This window comes from Rhineura floridana, chromosome 10 (genome assembly GCF_030035675.1).
Source record: "Rhineura floridana isolate rRhiFlo1 chromosome 10, rRhiFlo1.hap2, whole genome shotgun sequence".
Lineage (NCBI taxonomy): Eukaryota > Metazoa > Chordata > Lepidosauria > Squamata > Rhineuridae > Rhineura > Rhineura floridana.
The window spans coordinates 91,121,491-91,143,856 of record NC_084489.1 but is presented as its reverse complement, the minus strand read 5'-3'; the positions used below and the strand labels follow the sequence as shown (position 1 = coordinate 91,143,856).

General features: G+C 52.8%; 1 protein-coding gene across 2 annotated transcripts; it reads left to right on the top strand.

The window, feature by feature from the left end:
- The first annotated feature begins 1,240 nt into the window (after positions 1-1,240).
- Positions 1,241-19,213, top strand: LOC133365073 (protein HEG homolog 1-like). 2 transcript variants are annotated; one of them, XM_061586377.1, is made up of 12 exons: positions 1,243-1,360; positions 2,595-2,720; positions 4,233-4,358; positions 5,925-6,049; positions 6,336-6,394; positions 7,540-7,706; positions 8,037-8,165; positions 8,574-8,616; positions 11,709-11,746; positions 12,935-13,022; positions 14,134-14,290; positions 17,171-19,213. In XM_061586377.1, the coding sequence occupies exons 1-12, from the start codon at positions 1,288-1,290 to the stop codon at positions 17,312-17,314; spliced, it is 1,275 nt and encodes a 424-aa protein (XP_061442361.1). In that variant the 5' UTR covers positions 1,243-1,287; the 3' UTR covers positions 17,315-19,213. The 2 variants fall into 2 exon arrangements, with proteins under 2 accessions (XP_061442362.1, XP_061442361.1); XM_061586378.1 differs by lacking the exons at positions 12,935-13,022; positions 17,171-19,213 and having other exon boundaries at positions 1,241-1,360; positions 14,134-14,283.
- Positions 19,214-22,366: the final 3,153 nt, after the last annotated feature.

The following is a 22,366-nucleotide window of genomic DNA, read 5'->3' as shown; positions in this document are numbered from 1 at the left end:
CCTGCAAAGCAGGCCGCCCAGCCCCCTCCCGGCCTCTTCTTGAGGGGGCTCCCCCTAAACCCCCCGGCCGCTCCCCCTCCCCTTCCAGCCCCCTCCCCCTGCAGAGACTTGCTCTATCTCCCCACCCCCACCCTAAGAACGTGAGAAGAGCCCGGCTGCTGGATCGGTCCCCCTCCAGCTCAGCATATCCCGTCCTTACAGTGGTCAACCGGGCGCCCGCTGCGGGAAGCCCCAAACCAGGACCTGAGCGCAGTCGCAGCTCTCTCCAGCAACTGGGGCATTCGGAAGCATCCGCTGCCTCCGACCCCCCGGAGGGAGAGCGGCGAGGGAGCCCCCGCGGAATTCTAAATGTAACATTGGGTGGAGTGCCAGTTACCTGTCGTCACAATTCATGGACCTTGCCGCCCGCCCGCGTGTCTGAAATATTTCTGCAGGCCTCTTGCAGAGCATGGCCTTTGTGGCTAGTAGCCATTGACAGCCTAATTCTTTTTTAAAGCCATTCCACCCCCCCACCATCTTTAGCCCGTAGCAGAGCCAAGGATCTCGCTGCCTGACTAGGGACCTTTTGGGGGCAGAGGGCTGGTCCCCCTCTCAGCGGGGGAAAGAGGGGGCGGACTGGGGGGTCTGGGCCTGGACAGCCGCATGGCCCGCGAAGCGGAGCGAGACGTCTCTCGCCCACCCCGCTTGGACAGCAGCACAGGCACCGGCCAAAGGCACGGGTGGCCAAATGCCCCCACGGGAAGGAAGCCCCCTAGACTGGGTTCCCGGAGCGCAGTGGCAGCAGGAGGTCCTCGGCGGCTTCGTGACCCTGGAGACAGCAGCTAGCCCGGGTGACTAGTAGCCAGGGAGAGCATTATCTGTAGCTTCCGTGTCGGCTCTGGTGGGGGGAAGGCCCCACGATAAAGTCCCTTGCCCCCCCCCCCGGGCTGACAGAGTTTGCATCCACGGAGAATGTCAAGAGAGGCCTCGTGCGCCACCTGCATTAGACCGGAGGCGCTTTCCCGGATGACTACGTGAGAACGCGCCCCTCAGCCACCAGTTTGCATCCAGAGGGCGCGAGAAACGACTTTGGCTGCCCCCCGTGGTAGGCAAGACGCGGTCCAAAACGCTCGGGCTTTCGTGCCCCAAAGTGGCCCTCTCAGTGAACTCTCCTCCTGTGGGCTGCCAGAGCAGGAGGCGGTGGCTCGGCCTCCCTGTGTTAATGAGTGGCAGGCGTGGGGGTCAATGACCCCCCCCGCTGAGCCTTTGCCCCACTGCCGGGCGAATTTGTTCCCCTCGGCTGGGAGGATGCGGGGAGGCTTCTGCCTTGGCCTTGCCCTCCTGCAGGTGGGGCTGGGGGCCAGCTGGGGGCTCCGGGCAGGTAAGTAGGCCAGGCGCCTTTTTCCGGGAGCAGCGCGAGCCAGGAACTTGGAGAGCCCACCCAGCCCTCCTTTGGGTTCGAAATCATTGGGGGGAGGGGGTCAGCCGGCTCCCACCTCTGCAGCGCTCTCTGCCGGCTCCGAGGAAGAAAGCGCCGGGCGCACCGTCGGGGGCTCTGGGAGCCGAAGCGCAAAGGGGCGCTGCGGATGTCTACTTTTCGCGCGGCCCTTTCCTCCCTTTGAGGCCGCCTCTCGGACTTTTGTCTTGCCCGAGGGGTCTCTTCCGAAACCCCACAGGCTGGGGCGGCTGGACCGAGAAGCGGCAGAAAGGGAGGGCAAAGCCCCGTTTCCAGGAGCCAGAGTAGCTATAGGACCGGCGTGAGCATTTCCAGCCGCAACGTCGCCACATCTGTGACCAGGTTGGACGCGACCTGCGGGGGAAGCTTGAGTTGAGCCCCAGCGCCCAGTTTATCCCTTGAGTGCAACTGGTCCAAGTGGGGATTCCTCGCTGCTGCCACCACCTGTGAAGTCTGCCCACTCCCTGCCAACTTGCTCCTAAACCTGTCCCAGGATCCTTTCGTTTTCTACCATGGTGGGCCTCCAGGTGTGGCACTAGCCCGTACACAGGGCCAACATCCGCTCACTGAACGGCAATTGTGTATCTTGGTGTTTATGCAGCGCTCCCTAAACGTTCAGAGGCTTTCCTGTCTATGAGGGCCAGTTTATCCATTCAGTAAAATTGTGTGATGGAGCTTTTGCCAGGCATGTAGGTTGCAGGTGGGGGGTTGTGTGTGTGAATGGTCCCTGGGGGTGGGGTGGGACTGGAATCTTCCCTGCCTGTTGAAAGCCAGCCTGTCAGGAAGAGGGTTTCAGCCTGTTTTTCTTTGCTTGAAGAGCTGTTATGGGGCAAACCCACGTCTGCAGCCTGAAGTGGCACAATCTAGGAAAAAGCTTTACAGTGGTGTATATTGGCCTTTGGTACCTTAGCAACAACCCTGAAGGATAGGCCAGTATTATAATCTCCATATTGCGGATGGGACTTTGAGTCCAAGATCCGCCTTGTGGCCACAGCCAAATGAAGCACTACCTAGTTCAACCTCATTAAAAATCCCCCCCCAGTAAAGGCACTCTCACAGAGCTTGTGTGACTCTTTTCACTGTAGCACAGCAACGTCCTGGCATTTTATTTTGAATGAAGAGTTCTTGACGATACCCTTTTCCTGCCCATCTGTTTCAGAGCACAGTACTGGCAACCGGTCAGCAGGACTGGATCACCACCCTCCCAGCCCTGCAACCTGGACCACACACCTCACTGTGCCAGCAGCCAGTGGGGGCAATGCAGATGCCGCAAAAGAGCCGCTGGGTAAGTTTAGACCAGCCTTCCTCAACCTGGCCACCTCTGGTTGTTTTGGACCACCGCTCCCATCAGCCCCTGCATGCCATGGCTGTGCTGGTTATGATGGCAGTTGCAGTCTAAAACACCTGCAGGGCACCAGGGTGAGGGACGTTCCACTAGATCCTGTATCACGACAGCAGCAAATGGCGGCGGCAGCAGCAACATCGATTCTGAAGCCAAAAGCCACGGGATGGCACAGTTGCAGGGCATGTTAGGGAAATTGGCTGTGGCTGAGGGGACGGAGCACCTGCTTTGCAGAAGGGTTATTTATTTATTACATTTGTATACCGCCCCATAGCCGAAGCTCTCTGGGTGGTTTACAATTAAAAACATTAAAAACAAATACACAAATTTAAAAACATCTCCAGGTAGGGCTGGAACGTCCCTGGTCTGAAACCCTACATAGCTGCTGCCAGTCAGTGTAGGCAGTACTGAGCATGAGAGAGGCTGACATTCAGACTTGTTATAAAGCAGCTTCATGTTTCTGTCTGAATTTCCAGTTTCTAGTCTTCTACTCAGAGCTCCACGACTGGAGGAATACCTGCCAGTAATCTTGATCTGGCCTGTTCCCTCTAGCCATCACCCCCCCACACACACACTTTCAATGGTTATTTGCTGGGACAGTGAATAAGTAGAACCTCTGCATACAGGGGAAGTCTACCCCTGAATGCCAGTTGGGGGAGAGTTCTCGCCCTTGCGTCCTGCTTAAGGGATCTCTGCAGGCGCTTGACCAGTTGCTGTGTGAGACAGGGTGCTAGAATAGACGCTGGGGTGCCGCCAGGATTGTCTGGGGCTCATACCCTGCATGTGTGGAGTGGGCCGTCTTGCCACGCCTGCAAAAGAGGGCACACATTTGCATATGCATTGTGTCACATGCATATTTATATATTTTATATTTATTATTGCATTTATATCCACCTTTCCTCCAAGGAGCTCAAGGTGGCATACAAACTCCTCTCCCTCCCAACTTCATCTTCACAACAATCCTCTAAGGAAGGCCAGGCTGAGATTGAGTGACTGGCCCAAGGTCAACCAGTGAGCTTCACAGCCAAGCAGGGATTTAAACCCTGGCCTCCCAGGGGCCAGTCCGACACTAGCCGCTCCATCCTGGCAGGTTGTGCAATTTATGGAAGTTGTGTGCAAATTCCACAAGGGCTAGAGCATCCTTCCGCAACCTGGTGTCCTCAGCTGTTTTAGACTGCAACTCTCAGCTGCTTCACTGTAGCTGGCTGGTGCCAGGGCTGGTGGGAGGTGCATTCCAGCAGTCCGTGAGGGGGCTCATGTCCTGGCATAACACTACCCTCGGTGTTCCCAATTGGCACCCCGACTAGATGCCCCCTCCAAGTTTTGTCTGACCATCCCACTGCAGGGTTCTTGGGCTGCTAATTCTTCAGCTTGAAGTCCCGTTTCCCACCTGCGCTGACCACAGAGACACCCCCCAAAACCTTACCTGGAATGGGGTCTTTCTCTTCCTCACAGAACCCCCCACGTGTAGGGGAGAGGAGGACTGCCCCCCCTGGAGCAGGTGTGAGGACCACACTGGCCGCCGCTCCTGCCGCTGTGGGCTGGGCTACCATCTCAGCCCCGCCCTGGGCTGTGTGCCAGGTAAGGGGGTGGCATCACCTGGTTTGGGAGTTAAAGGGGTGGGGAGGGAGGTGAGCTGGTCTTTTCAGGAGGGGGTGAGGCTCCTCCTTGGAGGTGGAGGGAATTTTTTGGAGAGAGCCCTGTCTGCTATCACTGCCGCCCAGTGCAGGAGTGAGTGAACATCAAAGAAAGCAAGGAGCCTCCCTTGGATCATCAGTGAGTTAAAGCAGGGGGTGGGCAACCTCCAGCCTGTGGGCCAATTATGGCCAGGTCAAGGGTTCCATTTTGGCCCATGGGGCCATTTTTAAAAAGCACGCCCACCTGCGAATCAGTGAATGCCACCCTGATGGGCAGCGGGACGGGGTTCACTTCGAAGCTGGACATTGGGTTACTCCAAGTCAGACATTCGTCCGTCGAGCTGAGTCCTGCCTGCAAGGATTGGCAGAAGCCCTCCATGGCCTCAGGCAGGGAATATATCCAGCCCTGCCTGGAGATCATAGCATCATAGAATAGTAGAGTTGGAAGGGGCTTATAAGACCATCAAGTCCAACCCCCTGCTCAATGCTGCCAGGGGTTGAACCTGAGGCCTCCTGCACTGTCTGCCCCGGGCTACGACCCTTCCCTGCATCCACCCGGCGCAGGGAACTGTTGGCCCTGCAGGTGCCGCTGAGCTATAGCTGCCAACAGCGCCAGCAGGCACGGCCAAGGACCTGGGGTGGTGAGGGGAGGTGTGCTTCAGTAACATCTGGAGAGCCAGCTGTTTTCCAGACCTGCATGACACACTCTAATCCCTGTTCCTTGTTGGCTTTCTCCTGCTTTGCTAGTAAGACAAATAACTGAGTGGTTTACCATCTCATGTTGAGCAAAGATTAGCTTAATTGCCTTGCATAGTGCACTCAGCATTGAGATTCAGCAATATTTTTACTGCATTCATCGAATAGCCAAATAAAGTAAATTATGCAGCTATGCTGACCGAAACCAAAGAGGAGTTGTACTTTAATAAGATAAAACACACTCTGAGTTTTGCAAAGCTGATTTCGAGTAGATTGAAATACAGCTGCCTTGTTGTTTAAGCAGCTGCTGCTCTTGCAGATCTTCCCTTGAATTGCAAATTATGTCACGTAGGAGCCTCTGGGAAGCCAAGGAAAAACTGGGGGCTTGAGGGGACAGATGGCCCTCTGAATGATGTGCCTGGGGCTTGAGAGGGAGGGAGAACAGGTGGCCTCACCTGTCCACTAGAGGGTGCTGGAGGCTCTCACCTTTCCTCACTGGGGGAAAGTGAGGTCTGGAGAAACTGCTTTCTCTCTCCACCTCTCCCCCAACACTGATTTCCCATTCTGCGTGTGTGCATGCTTTGAGCACTCCAGTGATGCAGCCTCCCCACCCCGCTGCCAGAGCCTTGCCTGACATGGTTTTGGCTCCATCTCAAATGCTGAGTGCCTCTTCTCTGGCCTGGGCCAAGGGGCAGGGCTACACTCTTTAACTTCTCCAGTTCCCTGTGGGGTTTCTGGCTGCTCCCCTCCTCCCCCCTCCCTGCCCCTCTTGCACAGCCTTGCTCTGACTCTGCTGCCGCTCTCTCTTGCGAAGTCCGGGCCTTTCCTGGCCTGCTGGTGCTTCAGGACTTGGGAAGCCCCGGCCAGGTCTTGCTGGGCATTACAACCCCGGAGGAGTCGCAGCTGTCCTGGGTCATCGCCAGCCAGGTCCAAAACTTGGTAAGGGGTCCCCAGCCTCTGTGTTTGTGCTGGGCTTGCTGTGGAAGGGTGGGCCCAGGCCTCTTTGGGCAGCAGCCTCCACCCATTCCTTGCCTGCCCTCCACACGCAGCCCTTCCCGGCCTCTGTTCTGGGGGGCTTGAGTGCAGAGCAAGGAAAGAAGGAAGAAGGGGCAGAGCAGGGGTCTGGGCCTGGGGAGTAGGCCAGAGAGGAACCTGCTCCCCTCCCTTCCTGCCCTGTGTGTTTGAGTGCACACACCCCGTGCCCCTTCTCTCTTGCTGTCTGCAGTTCCAGCACATCCTGAGGCACCTTGATGGTTACCTGGGCTCATCCACCCGAGACCTGAAGTAAGTGTGGGGAGAGAGGGTGGGCAGCGGGTGGGGGTCTGGGGCTTTGTGGCCTGTGGGGCAGTTGCCTGCCGCATTTCGTTGTTTGCTTTATTGCTATTTGTTGTTGTTATGTGCCTTCAAGACGATTTCGACGTATGGCGACCCTATGAACCAGCGACCTCCAACAGCATCTGTCGTGAACCACCCTGTTCAGATCTTATTGCTATCTGTGGGATTACAACCAGGCAGGCTTGCTTTTTAAAAAATTCTCCAGTAATCGTCAGCAATGCGTAGGATTCATGAAGGTCTTTTCTAGGTGGCTGTAGAGCTTTGTAGACCCCAGTGACAGCCATGTAAGGTGGGCTAGTGGTGGTATCCCACAGGATAGATGGGCAGAGAGAGAGAGAGGTTTGCTTGGGGCCGCTTCTGACCTCTGAGTTCACGGCTGATCTGATCTGAAGGTTCCCAGCTCACTCTTTGCTCCCTCTCAAGCGCATGAGGTGTGGCTCACTTGCATGAGCAGTTTCCCCAACCTTGGATTACAACTCCCTTCATCCCTGGCTGTGGGCCATGCTGCCTGGGCTGATGGGAGTTGTAGGCCAACAGCATCTGGAGGACACCAAGTTGAGCCAAAGTGACCTGGAACTCTGTGCTGCGGTGGCCTTTTTGTGTGTTCTGTCTGCTGGCAAGGCTGCCTCAAGGTTTGCCAGGGAGGAGTGGAAAAGGGTGGTTGTGCCATATGCTCCCTCACCTTCTTTGGCCCCCAAGTGGCCTCTGCAAGCCGTGGCCAGTGGCCAGTGCCAGCGGCTTCCTGCTTGTGGGCGATGGGTGAAGGGTCCTGTCTGGTGTCCCGAGGGGCCGTGGTGGTGATGGTGGTGCTTTGATGTCTCCGGCTCTGTGCTGGAAGATGGGTGAATGTGTTTTGCTTCATGCTGAAGGTGGGCTTAAATCCCATCCAAAAGGCAGCCCTAAAGAGACAAATCCTGAAGGCTTTAGACCAGGGGGACGTGGGTTCAAATGTGCGCTTAGCCATGAAGCTCTCAAGGAGACCTTGGTCCTGTTAGACATCCATCAGCAAGGCTCTTATGGCCCCCAAGTAAAAGGCCTCCTTGGAGGGAAGGGGGGCTCTTGTGCAGACTGACCTGCTGCCTGTTGCTCTTTAGGTGGTCGAGTGGGGAAGTGATCATCTTGCACCACTTCTCAGCTTGGGTGCCCGTCACGGCCCAGCAGGTGAAAGAGGCCATCTCTGCGTTTCAGAGGCAGTGCCACAATGGCAGCCACGTGGGCACCCCAGCCTGTGCTCTCCTGCGCCGGATGGGCACCTACCAGAGTGAGTGGGGGCAGATGCAGCACTTGGGGGTACGAGGGGTCCATGTGCTAGGGGAGCAGGCTCAGCCTCGCAGAGTAAGAAATGCACTGCAGGCAGAGAGACTGTGGTGGTGGTTCTTGGCGCACCTGGTGCTTGGAAAGAGAGGCGGCCGCTCCTGGTGTGCAGGGAAGAGAAAGGGTGAAGGGCTGCTTTGCCAGCAGGTCACCCAGCCCCCCCTCGCGGCCGTGCAGTGGTCTGCCATGGCAACAAGTGGATCATCCATGCAATATGGTTGCTGGAGATGACGACAATGTCTTTGATTCCCGTCCCCCTCCCTATCATCACCTGCAGGCCTGAGTCTCTGCCAGTTTGACATCTGTGACTCCATGTCCACCACCTGCTCCTTCCAAGATGGCCTCGTACAATGTGCCTGCCGGCCTGGCTATCTCCACGCACACCCCACAGATCGCACCTGCACAGGTTGGGCCCCCGGTTCCCTTCGCTGGGCCCGGCGTTTCCAGCCTGTCGCCTGCCAGGCAGGAAGGTGGGGAAGGCGACCCAGGCAACCCGTGGCAAGTGGCTCGATTGAGGCCACAGACAGTCGAGCCCGGAAGGGGAGGAGACCTAGAGCGGGACTCCTGTGCAGATTCATGGCCCTTTGATGTCTGGTGGGATGGAAAAGAATGTGGGGGGGGCAGGGCAGATCACTTCTTTATAGGGCCATCATGTTTGTTCTCTCTCTCTCTCTCTCTGTCTGTCTCTCTCTCTCTCTCTGTCTCTCTGTCTCTGTCTCTCTGTCTCTCTCTCTCTCTCTCTCTCTGTCTCTCTCTCTCTCTGTCTCTCTCTCTCTCTCTCTCCCTCTCTCTCTCTCGCTCTCGCTCTCACCAGCATGTGACAGTGGATTCTGGCTACAGAACAGCACCTGTGCCAGGTGAGTTTCCTGGGGCTCCCTGTAGGGACTTGTTGGGGTGGGCCACCTCCCTCCCACCCTCTTCCTCTTGAAGGAGGGGCCTATCTAGTCCAGCATTTCACCCTGCTGCTTCTGAGGGTGGCAAACAGGAGGCAGGACCTGAGCGCAATAGCCCACTCCCCAGGCCCACCCTCCATATGGCTCTTCTCCCACACCTAAAGCCAGGAAAGTGCATTTCCCATGTGGAGAAAAGGGTCTGAGAGAGAGCCAGTTGCCCAAGGCCCCCTCCCTCATGGTTCATGACTCCTGAGAGAAGAGGGTCCCTCTCCTGCTCTGGTAATGGCTGCTGGCTGGCTGGTGGCCAAAGGGCAGATGCTTCAGAGCCCATCATGGGGGTCTTCTTCCCCCAAAGCCCTTCCTCCAGGTGCCAGGGCATTTTCTGGAAGTGAGGAAAGGCTTTTGCAGCCATGGAATGCTTAGTGGCCAAAGACAAGTGGATGTGTGTGTTCTCCTATAAATGTCCCTGCCTGAATCTCCAGGGAAGGTCAGGCCAGAGATCCATAAATGTCTGCTGCTGCTGAGCGATCCATTAGCCAGCCATCTGGTTAGAGGCGGCGGCTGGGCAGTTGCTTTTTGCTCGGATCCCGGCGTTGCTTTGTCTTCTCACTCCCCCCTCCCCGAGTCCTGAGTGGGTTTGCTCTGGGAGCCCTGTTTATTTCTATTATTTTTCTGTGGCTTTACCAGTTTTTTAAAATAACTTCTTAGATTGTTTGCTATCAGGGGAGGGAGGAAGGAAGCATTTCTCGGCACCTCGCTGGCCCCAGATTTATCCAGGTTGGCCAAAGGGATCCTCAGCCCTTCGCAACTCCGGCCCTCTTGTGGTAAGATCCCAGGGGTGCAAGCCAGGGCTGGGCACCAGAGCTGGCCAAAGTCTGGATCCTGAACCGATCTGGGGAGATTGGGGGGGGTATCTGGGCTGTGGCTGGATCAGGTCCCCCCTCCCCTGGGAGCAATCTGGGTCAATCAGAAGGTGGGGCGGTGTGGCAGCAGGGGGTGGCGTGGGGAGAAAGGGTCAGCAGCCTCTGCAAAGAGCAGCCCAGAGCTGAGCAGGACTGAACCCTCTGCTCACCAGCTGGCGAGATCTGCTTTGCTAACACATTCCTCGAAGGGCACATGCTGTCAAAGCAGCGCCCAGCAGGATTGAACTCTCTGCTCAGCAGCTACAGAGCAGAAGGTTCAATCCTGCTGTTTGCAGTGGGAAAGGGGAAGGAGAAGCAACGTTTCCTTTTTCCCTCTCCCTACCGTATGATTAATAGGGTTACTAGTACTAATACTAGGGCTGCCTTCCCCCTGCCCCGCACCAGTTCAGGGCCCACATCTGGGTTGGCCCCAATCTGTAGTGCCAGACTGGACCCTGAATTGGATTGGGAGGGCTGTGCCCAGCCCTAGTGGAGGCTGCCTCACTCTCTGCCAGTTGACCATTGCAGCTCTCCCAGGGCGCCATAAACGTCTGGGACTTAGCGCTGGGTAGGAGACCACAGCTGGGGCCTACCATGCCACTGGCTGAAATCAGCCTGCAATTAGCCAAGCCAGGAGAGAGTCTGGCTTCCTGGGTCTCTTGGGCAGAACAGTGAAACTGGCCCACCCCCCACTGGGAGGATAAGAAGGCATCTGCACCCTCAAAGGGCACCACAAGGCAGTGTCTTCGGAGAGGCACTAGATACGTTGGCTGCCCCTCCTGTTTCTCAAGGTAAGAGGAAGGTGGGGGGGCACTTGCACGGGGAGGCTGGCCTGGGGGGCAGGGGGGGCTAGGTTGTCTTGCGCTCACTGATTCCCCCCTGCAAATGTATTCGTTTTAAGAAAATATTTCTGTGCTGCCTTTCTACCCTGGAGTGGTATTAAAAGGCAATAGAATTAAAAATATATAATAAAACAAAAGAGCAAATCCCAAAACTGAGATTCACAGATAGAACCACCTGCAGTGTATCAAAAGAGCAGGAAGCAAACGAAAGGTTCCCCAAGGCCGCTTTCCCCCCATCTGGTTTCAGAGCCCCCCTGGAGTGAAAAAGCTTTTTAAAATGATGGGGGAGGGGAGGGGGCATTTGCAGAAGAGAATCGGCAGATAGGAGATGAATTAACCCCCCCACACACACGCACGCATTTCTCCTTCCATCCCTCGCAGCACTCCCTTAGCATGATAGAATCATAGAATAGTAGAGTTGGAAGGGGCCTACAAGGCATCGAGTCTAACCCCCTTGTTAGCATTTAGGGGGAATCCCAGGACTGGGGAGACTGACCTGGGAGGCCCAGGAGAGTTTCTGCAAGGAGGGTCCCCCCCGCCCCCCAAGGACAATGTCAGGGCAGCCACTGCACCAGCTCAGTCAGGGGACGTCTCTTCTCTTGGGAGAGGGGGGAGATGTGCTACCCCCAAAAGGTCTGGTGCCCTGGTCTCTTCCAGATGGCGGCAGGGATACTTCCAGCCCAGGGGCCTGGCTGGGTGCCCAGCCGCTCTTGGCTGGTGCCAGCAGCATCCCTGCTCCATCTGGGCCTTCCGTCCTCAAAGGTACGTGCAGCACCCTCTTGGAAAGGTGCCCTGTGAGAGGACGGCCTTCAAGCTTCCTTTCCTGCTTTCAGCTTCCACAACGTGTTATAACTTTATCGCAGCCCCTTCCTTATCCTTCAGATGGACGCCCTCCTGCCCCTCCCCCTGCAGGTGCTGCATCAAATGCCTGGCTAGACCTGCCCCCGGGGGCAAACTGCAGCTCCCGGCCTGCAGCTCGGCTTGGCCCAGCTTTGCTGCAGCGGCTGTGGATGCTGCTTATGACTTTTGGGAGTTACTAGCAAGTGCCTTTTGCAGCCGCGTGGGCTGATCTTTCTCTCTTGTGTACCCGTTGCCCTTTCCTAAATGCGGCTTTTGCCCCCCCCTCCAGCTTCTTGTCTTTATTTTATTTATTAGCTTTCTCTCCTGCCCTTCCTTCCTCCCACTAGGAGCCCAGGGTGGCAGTGCCTAAGTTGCCCTCTTAATGGGCTTCAGTGACCGGGGCAGGCGGTGCAGAATCTGCTGCCCTGAGCCAGCAGGCCAAGGTGACCCTCTCCTCCCTTTTCTCTTCCAGGTGTCCGTTTGGCTTCAGTGGGGCTGGCTGTCAGGAGCGTAAGTACCCACCCCCCCACCATGGGGCAGAGAGGTGCCAAGCCTGCCCACGCCTCCATAACCCCAACTGGGCTGAGAGCCAAAGAGCAGCCCGGCTGGTGGATCAGGCGAAAGGGGCCCACCTAGTCTACCCTCCTCTTCTCGCAGAGGCCAACCAGGTCCCCATAGGGAGAAGGCCCACAAGTAGCGCCTGAGTGCAACAGCAGCCACTCTCCCCAGCAATTGGCATTCAGAGGCAACCCACCTCTGATACCGGCAGTAGGACTCGTAGCCATCGTGGCTAGCAGCTATGGATAGTCTTTATGGGAATGTGGTTGGCCACTGTGAGGACAGGTTGCTGGCCTGATCCAGCTGGCTTTTCTTACGTTCCTTGCGGGGGGGGGGAGCTGTCATCCAACAATGTGGGGGGGGATAGCTACTCCGCAGGGAGAGGGGGCTGGAAGCAAAGGGGGAGAGTGGGACGGGGAAGTCCCCGCAGCAAGAGGCCAGGGGGCTGGGCTGCCTAAGGAGTGGAGGTTTCTTTACTCTCCTCCCTCGTAGCCCAGGAGGATGGAATTTGCAATAATCTAGCTTTGGGCTGAAAAAGTCCTTTCTTTTGTCTGCCCCGAATCTTCCAACATTCAGCTTAACTGAGTGGCCCCACTGGGGTCTGGTGTTATGCGAGATCCACTTTTCTCTGTCCGCTCTCTCCACGCCATGCATAATTTTCTGCATTTGTATTATGTCCCACCTTTCTCACCTTTTTTCCAAACTTAACCCAGCCTTTAGTCATGGCGGAACTGCTCTGGCCCTTAAGTAATTTTGGTTGCCCTTTTCAACAGCTTTTCCAGCTCCACAGTTTATTGTGCGTATACCTACAACATGGAACTGGAATGGTTGCAGAAAAGGGTGACCAGAATGATCCAGGGGCTGGAGCCCCTTCCGAACAGCAGCCGGCTGCCCACCATCAGGCACAGACCACTGGGCTGGCTGCAGGGCCATGATCTGACCCAGCTGCAGGCCATTCCTCCTCAGCCCCTCTGATCGGAAGGCTGGCTCTGGTGCTGGGTGGACTGTAGCCGTGGCTTGCTCAGCAGGGCGAGTCTGCCCTATCAAGTCTCCACCAAAGCTCAACATATTGGACCTGGGGGGGGGGGGCTTGATTGGGTTCCTGTCCAAGCTGACTTCCTGCTGCCTCTTCCCCCACAGCCTTCCTGCTGGCTTTGGTGGTCGTCTCCTGCGTGGCCGGCCTCCTCCTCCTCCTCCTCCTCCTCCTCACCACTGTGTCTCTTTCAGGGTAAGGTGAACACTCTCTTTTTGCCCCCCCTCCACCCCCACCCCTCTCTTCACCGTTGATAAAGCTATCAATGGCTGCTAGCCACAATGGCTATGCTGTGCTCTGCCACCATAGTCAGAGGCAGTCAATGCTTCCGAATACCAGTTGCTGGAAGCTGCAGGAAGGGAGAACGCTCTTGCACTCAGATCCAGCTTGTGGGCTTCCCAAAACAGGCATCTGGTTGGCCACTGTGAGAAAAGAATGCTGGCCTGGATGGGCTACTGGTCTGATCCAGAAGACTCTTACTATGTTCTGGTGCCCTCCAGATGTTTTGTACTACAACTTCATGTTGGCAGAGCTGATGGGAGTTGTAGTCCAAAACATCTGGAGGGCACCAGCTTAGTGAAGCTTGTAGTATAGACTCGCTTGAGTGGTTTGCATGGAGTGTCTCACCTGTATTACGGGGGGGCACCTCTGCTTGTGGTTCTGGGTTGCAGGGAGGGGGTGGCCAGTTGGCTTTGACTTGTCCCACCCGGGTGTGTGTCCAGGTAGCTGCTTGATGCTTTCCCACAGGGTCCCCCTAAACATGGGTGGGGTGCCTCATTTAGTTTCTGTGCTGTCCCCCACCCCACCCCAGAGTGTGAGTGGCCCTCACAAGGGGGACCTTAAAAAATCTGCATAACAGTAGCACTGACATTTCTCGTCTATATGGCAGCTGGTTTTAGCTGTCAGGGATACAGTCAACATTACACAGTCCAGGAAAGGATCCCGGTGGGCGCATTTGGGAAAGGGAGTTGCAGCTGCGGCTGAGAAGGCCCCTCTGCCCGCCCTCTCCAGCTGATGGGGGCCCGTGTGATGCAGAGGCCACTTGGCAGCACAGCTGGGGCGGTTCTCTGCCAGAGGGCAGGCTCCTGTCCTCCTCGAGGGAGAGTGGCTTGCTTCCAAAACGCAAGGCTTTGGGGCTGCTGCCTCCGTGGAACCCCCTAAATCTCCCTTGCTTGTGGATGCCTCTAAGCCCTGCTAGCCCCTGGGAGAGCGGGGAGTGGTGGGGAGGGCTGCGGAGGAGCAGAGGGCCTCTCTCTTCTGGGTGCCCTCCCTTCTTGCTCACAGGGGGTGACCCTCCCCTCCCCAGAAGAGCGCGAGCCCCCGAGGAGAGCCTGCAGGGGAACCCGGAGCCCCCGCACCTTCCTCTGAGCGCCTCGACCTGGAGCCTGCCTCGCGTGCGGCCCCCTTGGACTGCGGGAGAGGGAGAGCTGGGCCGCCGCCCCCCCTTGACCCTCTGGAGCTCGGTGAGTATGGGGGGAGGGGGCTGCCCAGCATAAAGTGGCCAAGGTGTGCCTTGAGGTGGCATGGGGAGTGGCCTTGCCTGTCCCACCGACTAGAAGAAGGGGAAGGCAGGAGCAAGCAGGGAGGGGCCAGCTTTTCACAGGGGGAAGGGGCGTGCAGCTAGGGTGAGTGCTGAAGAAGCTTGTTCAGCAAGGATGGAGGCCCCCGTTGTCCCCCAGTTGGCCATGTAAGGGGAGGGTCAGAGTCAGAGATGGGCACCCTGTGATACATTCAAAGCAGGAGACCATCTAGGGAGACAATTGGACCCTTGGATGATAAGGGAGTCAAAGGTGTACTAAAGAACGATAAGGAGATTGCAGAGAAGCTAAATGAATTCTTTGCATCTGTCTTCACAGTGGAAGATATAGGGCAGATCCCTGAACCTGAACTAACATTTGCAGGAAGGGATTCTGAGGAACTAAGACAAATAGTGGTAACGAGAGAGGAAGTTCTAAGCTTAATGGACAATATAAAAACTGACAAATCACCAGGCCCGGATGGCATCCACCCGAGAGTTCTCAAAGAACTCAAAGGTGAAATTGCTGATCTGCTAACTAAAATATGTAACTTGTCCCTCGGGTCCTCCTCCGTGCCTGAGGACTGGAAAGTGGCAAATGTAACACCAATCTTCAAAAAGGGATCCAGAGGGGATCCCAGAAATTACAGGCCAGTTAGCTTAAATTCTGTCCCTGGAAAACTGGTAGAAAGTATTATTAAAGCTAAATTAACTAAGCACATAGAAGAACAAGCCTTGCTGAAGCAGAGCCAGCATGGCTTCTGCAAGGGAAAGTCCTGTCTCAGTAACCTATTAGAATTCTTTGAGAGTGTCAACAAGCATATAGATAGAGGTGATCCAGTGGACATAGTGTACTTAGACTTTCAAAAAGCGTTTGACAAGGTACCTCACCAAAGGCTTCTGAGGAAGCTTAGCAGTCATGGAATAAGAGGAGAGGTCCTCTTGTGGATAAGGAATTGGTTAAGAAGCAGAAAGCAGAGAGTAGGAATAAACGGACAGTTCTCCCAATGGAGGGCTGTAGAAAGTGGAGTCCCTCAAGGATCGGTATTGGGACCTGTACTTTTCAACTTGCTCATTAATGACCTAGAATTAGGAGTGAGCAGTGAAGTGGCCAAGTTTGCTGACGACACTAAATTGTTCAGGGTTGTTAAAACAAAAAGGGATTGCGAAGAGCTCCAAAAAGACCTCTCCAAACTGAGTGAATGGGTGGAAAAATGGCAAATGCAATTCAATATAAACAAGTGTAAAATTATGCATATTGGAGCAAAAACTCTTAATTTCACATATACGCTCATGGGGTCTGAACTGGCGGTGACCGACCAGGAGAGAGACCTCGGGGTTGTAGTGGACAGCACGATGAAAATGTCGACCCAGTGTGCGGCAGCTGTGAAAAAGGCAAATTCCATGCTAGCAATAATTAGGAAAGGTATTGAAAATAAAACAGCCGATATCATAATGCCGTTGTATAAATCTATGGTGCGGCCGCATTTGGAATACTGTGTACAGTTCTGGTCGCCTCATCTCAAAAAGGATATTATAGAGTTGGAAAAGGTTCAGAAGAGGGCAACCAGAATGATCAAGGGGATGGAGCGACTCCCTTACGAGGAAAGGTTGCAGCATTTGGGGCTTTTTAGTTTAGAGAAAAGGCGGGTCAGAGGAGACATGATAGAAGTGTATAAAATTATGCATGGCATTGAGAAAGTGGAGAGAGAAAAGTTCTTCTCCCTCTCTCATAATACTAGAACTCGTGGACATTCAAAGAAGCTGAATGTTGGAAGATTCAGGACAGACAAAAGGAAGTACTTCTTTACTCAGCGCATAGTTAAACTATGGAATTTGCTCCCACAAGATGCAGTAATGGCCACCAGCTTGGATAGCTTTAAAAGAAGATTAGACAAATTCATGGAGGACAGGGCTATCAATGGCTACTAGCCATGATGGCTGTGCTCTGCCACCCTAGTCAGAGGCAGCATGCTTCTGAAAACCAGTTGCCGGAAGCCTCAGGAGGGGAGAGTGTTCTTGCACTCGGGTCCTGCTTGCAGGCTTCCCCCAGGCACCTGGTTGGCCACTGTGAGAACAGGATGCTGGACTAGATGGGCCACTGGCCTGATCCAGCTTCAGGCTCTTCTTATGTTCTTATGTGATCCCGCCCCCCCCCCCGCCCCAGAGTTGCTGCACTCCAGCTGCCGTCATCATTATCATCTGTGACTGTTGGCCTTGCTGGCTGATGGGAGCCAGAGGCAAACCACATCTGGAGGGCATAGACTCCTCCCCCAGTCAGTGGTGTAGTCGTCTGAGGTCTCGGGGGTCTTAGACCCCTTACTCCTTTGGAAGCAGGGTCCCATCAGGTTCCCTATGTCTCCAGCACCCTACAAGTTGATCAGCATGAAAGGCGAGTGTGTTAGCCACTGAGCAGAGTCTTCTAATGTGCCTCCTTGACCTTTCCTGTTGACTGGAGCCAATCAGAGTGCAAGGAAGTGGATCAGCCGCTGAGAAGACACTCTTCAATAGCTAACCCTCTCCCCTTTCATGCTTATTGGCTCCTAGGTGTATCTCTTGTTGTGGGAGAAGGCAATAACAAAGATCTCATCCTCAACCCTCAGCAAAAAAGGGGGCATGGCTGTGACTATCATGAAGGGACCCTGCACTTCTGAACTGGCCACTACACTACTGCCCCCAGTCCCTGGTCCAGCTCTGGACTGGCCAGCCTCCCCAGTGAAGTCCCTGTGGCTATGCAGGTTCACGTTATTGACCTTGGGCAGTGGAGCAGGACATGTGGGGCAGTGCCCATTCCATTCCCTGAGACAATTCCTTGTCTGCCTTGCAGGACGTGGGACAACGGCCAGCAGACACCCCCAGGATGAACACGTTCCTGGGCTCCCCACCCTCTTCCCCACAGCCGCTTGGAGGGTGTAGCAACCTTGTCTTTGTCAGTGATGCAGAGGAGTGGGGCAGGAGAAGCTATTTCTGAAGAAGATGGGATCCTGCCTTGCCCACTGGGGCTCACTCAGGACCTTTGGTTACATTGGGGGGGGGGAGAGCAAAGCCAGGATCACCTCTGTCTCCCTGGCCCCTTCCCTCCACTTTCCCATGTGGGAATGACTTCTGCCACAATCTGTGGGGTATTGAGAGCAGTGTGGTTCTTCCTGTGGGAAATCTAGGGGGTTGGCATTGGGGGGAGGGGGCAGACTGGCCCAGGGGTGCCACCTGCATGGGCAGTTTGTTGATGCTCAGTGCGCTTCAAGCCTGTGGAGTTTTCAGGCTCCCAAACCTGAGTCTAGCGGAGAAGCAGCAGTCGGGGGGGGGGGGGTTTCAAGAGTTTTCTATTTCCTCGCATCATGGCTGCCATTCCTGTTCTTGGCAGAGGCATCCCACTTTGCTCCCCAACGCAGAAAATCTAAAAAGTGTTGTTGTTGCTCCCACCACCTCACTGGTAGAAATACTATCTTTTCATTAGAGCCAAGAGTTTCCTTTTTTTTTTACACTGTGATTGCATTCTGAGGTGCACTAGAATCCCCCCATTCTGCCTCTAAGCCAGGGCCCTGGAAGTGCAGTTGTGAGATGATGTTCTGGGGCTTTAGGGCAAGGTGGTGCTTGCATCCTCAAGGCCCCCCTCGGTCCCCTTTGCAGAGAGACAGGCAGGCTGGCAGGGAGGAGAGTCTTGTGTAGTTCCTGCAGCCAAGGGTTGCATTTGTGAACCCAGCCAGGGGTTGAAGTGGGAGTCAGTCACGCCTCTAAGAAGTTACAAAACCCAAGATCCAAAGTCCAAATACCAGGTCCTTGACCTTCGCCGTCTGTTATGGGTATTTGCCAATCCCATCTCCTGTGAATCTGCACTGATAGCTCCTTTAAGGTGCCCTGGGATGCTCACCTGATAAGAGAGTGGCGTGTTTTTAAAATGGAAATGGACTGCCTTCAAGTCGATCCTGATTTATGGCAACCCTATGAGCAGGGTTTTCATGGCAAGTGGTGTTCAGAGGGGGTTCACCATTGCCTCCCTCTGAGGCTGAGAGGCAGTGACTGGCCCAAGGTCACCCAGGGAGCTTCATGGCTGTGTGGGGATTCGAACCCTAGTCTCCCAGGTCGTAGTCCAGCACTCTAAACCACTACAATGCAGCTGTTTTCAGGCTTTCTACTTTCTACAAGGTTCTGGTTGCTGAGGGCCATCTGGATGTTGGCAGAGGAGCTGGGCCAAGCTCAAAGCTGAAGGTTGAAGGGCCTTCCTCACTATATGCATAGCTGCATTTTTCTTGCCCTGGGCAGTTTGTTTTTGATGTGTGATTTCCCCCCAAAAAACAAAAGCAGCCTTTGAACCTGCAGTTGAAAATGATGGGGGGGGGGTCCTTAACCTTTTCCTGTTTGTCCACTTAAATTACCCCCTAAACTGTGTGATCTTGAGTGGATAAATGGCAGGAGAGAGGAACCTAACCAGTCCTTGCACTTATGCGCACACGCATGCGTGCACACACAAACACCTACCTACCTACCTCTCTTCACTGTCAGGCTCTGAGGCTGTCTTTCCTTAGAAAAGAAACACGCACCAACTCACTGTAGCAAAAAATGTGCAACTGCATGTACCACATGGATCTTAGTCCTTGGGTTGCACAGATGTCACCCAGGGCCTTGGGCTTGAACTCTCATCCAACATGAGGTGCATTTAGAAGACCCCCAGTGTGTAAGGGGAGACTAGCGGGGGCTGTTTTTTGTCTCTGGGTACACTGGAACCTAAAGAATTGCTGGGCATTTTTAATTGAAAGTCCCTTTGTCATTTATTCTTATGTTCTTGCACTGCAGAATATTTTAGATAATTATTTCTATAAAATAGTAGGCATAAATAAAATGTTTGGTTTGTCAGTGTGTGAAAAACACATTTAAATCTCTTTCCTTCTCTTGTAAACACAGAAGATACTGAAAGCTGTTTGGATTGTGCTATAATATGTGAAATGGCAGCCTTGTTTTTCTTAACAAATCCAAGCACTCGGAGGGCAATCTACCTGCAATCCTCCAGGTTCCAAAGGTTGCTGTCATTAGAGTGTACAGAGCATTGTCAGTGCAATTAACCCAGGAGTGGGGCAATAACTTGTAACATTGGAACATCCAGTCCTTTATGTTTAGTGCAGTGTTGAAACTCTTTTTTTATGGTTTATGTAAGATATATTGCTTAATCCAACAGTGCAAAACCCTAAGCTTTTCTGTGGTAGGCTAGAAATAAAAAGGTAAGGTTGCGTAAAGTCTTCATATTAATCTGAATCACCATGCCTGTCCAGGAAATGTTCTCTTTGGGCCTTTCTTCCATTCCTGCTGTATGTGTGTGTTTTAATTAATGAAGCAGAGGCTGGATGGCCTCAGGGATGTTGTATTAGTTGGGTTTCTTGCATTGGCAGGGGTTGGACTAGTTGACCTTTGAGGTCCCTTCCAATTCTATGATCCTATGAATGAATGAATGAATGAATTTTATTCTTGCAGTCATAGACCAGTACACAATATCAAACATCATATAAAACTGGTTAAAAATCATACATTTGCTAACTATAATCATGGCTGTATAGGCAGTTGGGCTAACAATGTTCTGCGATGGATGATTGCCATAGCACAGAATCTTGCAACACTACACGTGATTTGAGTATATTGATCCGATAGAAGATAGGTGGTGTAAAAGGAAAGGTCCCAGCCAGGAATCAAGTTGATTATTGGAGTTATATGCAGGAGACGGAGATCATGATAAAAAGGGCAGATTAAGAGTACATGGGTTACTGTTTCAATTTGTCCCATCTCACAGGGGCATAATCGCTTCGTACGGGGAACTCCCCGATATCTGCCCTCTAAAAGAGCAGATGGGAGCACATCGAACTTCGCCAATGTAAATGCTTTTCTGTATCTCACATTAGGTAGCAAGCTGAAGTATTGCGGGAGCGCAAAGCCCCTGGTGTGGGAAAGGGAATCATCCTTGAATGTCATCGACAATTGATGACTTTGTAATTCTACATCCATGATTCGTTGTGATATAGCCAGCCATGCTTTAGAGTAGCCCAGCATGGAAATCGCGGGAGGAGAAAAGCCAAGGTTTGCAAGTTTCTCAATCAAAGACTTACGCCATTTAGATCAATAAGAGTCAGAAAGTACCAGTGGGGCCAAGCCCATGGGGCAGAACCGCAGTTTTAACCATAATCTTATTCTTAATTTCCAAATGCGGGCCTCAATTGTAGGGAGACCAGCTTCCAGTCTTAGAATATTATTTGAGACACACGTCGGTGTCCCAAAAATGGATCTTAAAAATTGGGTTTGGACAGGTTCAAAGGACACAGATTTGGAGTATATATGATCCTATGAAAAATTAGTCTATTCAGCTAGGGACTTCAGATTTGTCAGATAAATTCCTAAATCTGGTTTGCCCATCATACTCCAATCTGGTCTGATAATCCAGGTTTATATTCATTAATCTCTGAACTGGCTTGATTAATTTATAGCTAGAGACATAAGCCAAGTGATAAACTGCATTCATTTGACAGTGAAAAGGGGAGAAAAGGATGTCTTAATGTGAAAGCATAATTGACAGCCATATTAATTTTATTGATGCTGTTTTGACATAGTTCCCATCCCCACATCCATCCTAACAGCTTAAGATCTCTGTCCAGGAACTGAAGAGCAAGGGGGACGATAGTATTCTTGGTTTGCTTCCTGCTGAAGGTTAATTTGTTTTGACATACATCCATTAATAGCAATCCTGGCATGCCATCATATATCAAATCCACCCATCCTAGAAAGTTCTACCCTTAACTGAATGCAATCAATACATTAAAAAAACAAAACTCTACAGTCAGAGGCTCCTTTCATCTCTGCAAAGTATAAAACTAAAATGTTGAGGTTTTCTGTTGTTGAGATACTAATTCTCTTTTAATGTGGTCTTCCAATTGTCCTTTTAGAAATCTTTTTTTTAAAATAAGCAAAGTATATATAGTGCATCTAAAGATTATTCAACTTCAGCACCAATAGCAGCTTCAATTTGATTAAACATTCTCAACAACTCTTTCAACAAGACTTTTAAGTTGTGACCTTATCCTAGTCTGCGTCTGTGTTGGAATTGCTTTTTAATGTTTTTAAACTTTTTTAAAAATAGATGTTTTTAAACCTTTTTTTAAAGATGTTTTTAAAGCTTTTAAAAATGTTTTTAAATAAGTTTTGTTTTAATATATTTTAAAGTCTGTTTTTATGATGTTTTAAAGTGTTTTTAGTGCTTTTGTTTGCCACCCTGGGCTCCTACTGGGAGGAAAAACGGGATATAAATAAATAAAACAAATAAGCTATTTGAGTCTAGAAGTTTCTGGGTTGTATTATGTGAGTAGTCCCATTTGAATTAATGAACCTAAGTTAGTCATGTCCATTAACGTCAACTGATCTATTCTGAGTAGGACTAGTGTTGAATAAATACTACCCTCTGGTCTCCTTGGGCCTTTATTTGCCTTGTGAATTAAGGCAGTCTCTTTCTCCCCACCTTGATCTGTAGTACTGAGTCCGCTTGAGCACCTTTGTGTAAATAACAACTTTAACTCTGCAGGATTCAGTTCCTCCAAGTAATACATTTGGTGACATTTGGAGAATTGGTTGCCCATCTCACCTGCTGGAAAGATCAATGGTTCATTTCGCTCTTTTGATGTCCTCCTGTTAAACATGGGATAATTTCCTTCAAGTGCCTTGATGCCTTCCTGCCATCTTGGCCCTGCCCGATGGATCATAATGGGGCTGGCCAGAGACATTTTGCTGCCTGAGGCAAGGGACAAGAAATAGGCCCTGTGTTCTCCAACGCGCCCAAGGTTAGCTTAGTGGGCCCCTTGGGTGCCACAGTATTGCCTTGGCCCAGCATCTTGTTGCTGCCGCTCCGTGCCTGTCTACACCATCTGCCGCCTGGGGCACTCTCCTTGCTCTGCCTGATGAAAGGGCCCAGCCACATCTGTAATCTCCTGGTCTGGACATACATACTGTTATAAGAGTGTGGGTTGGTATGGATGTCATCTGTGTGCACCAT

Bases quoted from the DNA above. Each gene is read 5' to 3' on its own strand.
- LOC133365073 (XM_061586377.1), top strand. From the start codon at position 1,288: ATGCGGGGAGGCTTCTGCCTTGGCCTTGCCCTCCTGCAGGTGGGGCTG. The intron at 7,707-8,036 runs GTGAGTGGGGGC...CATCACCTGCAG, and splicing joins CCGGATGGGCACCTACCAGA to GCCTGAGTCTCTGCCAGTTT. The intron at 13,023-14,133 runs GTAAGGTGAACA...TCCCCTCCCCAG, and splicing joins ACCACTGTGTCTCTTTCAGG to AAGAGCGCGAGCCCCCGAGG.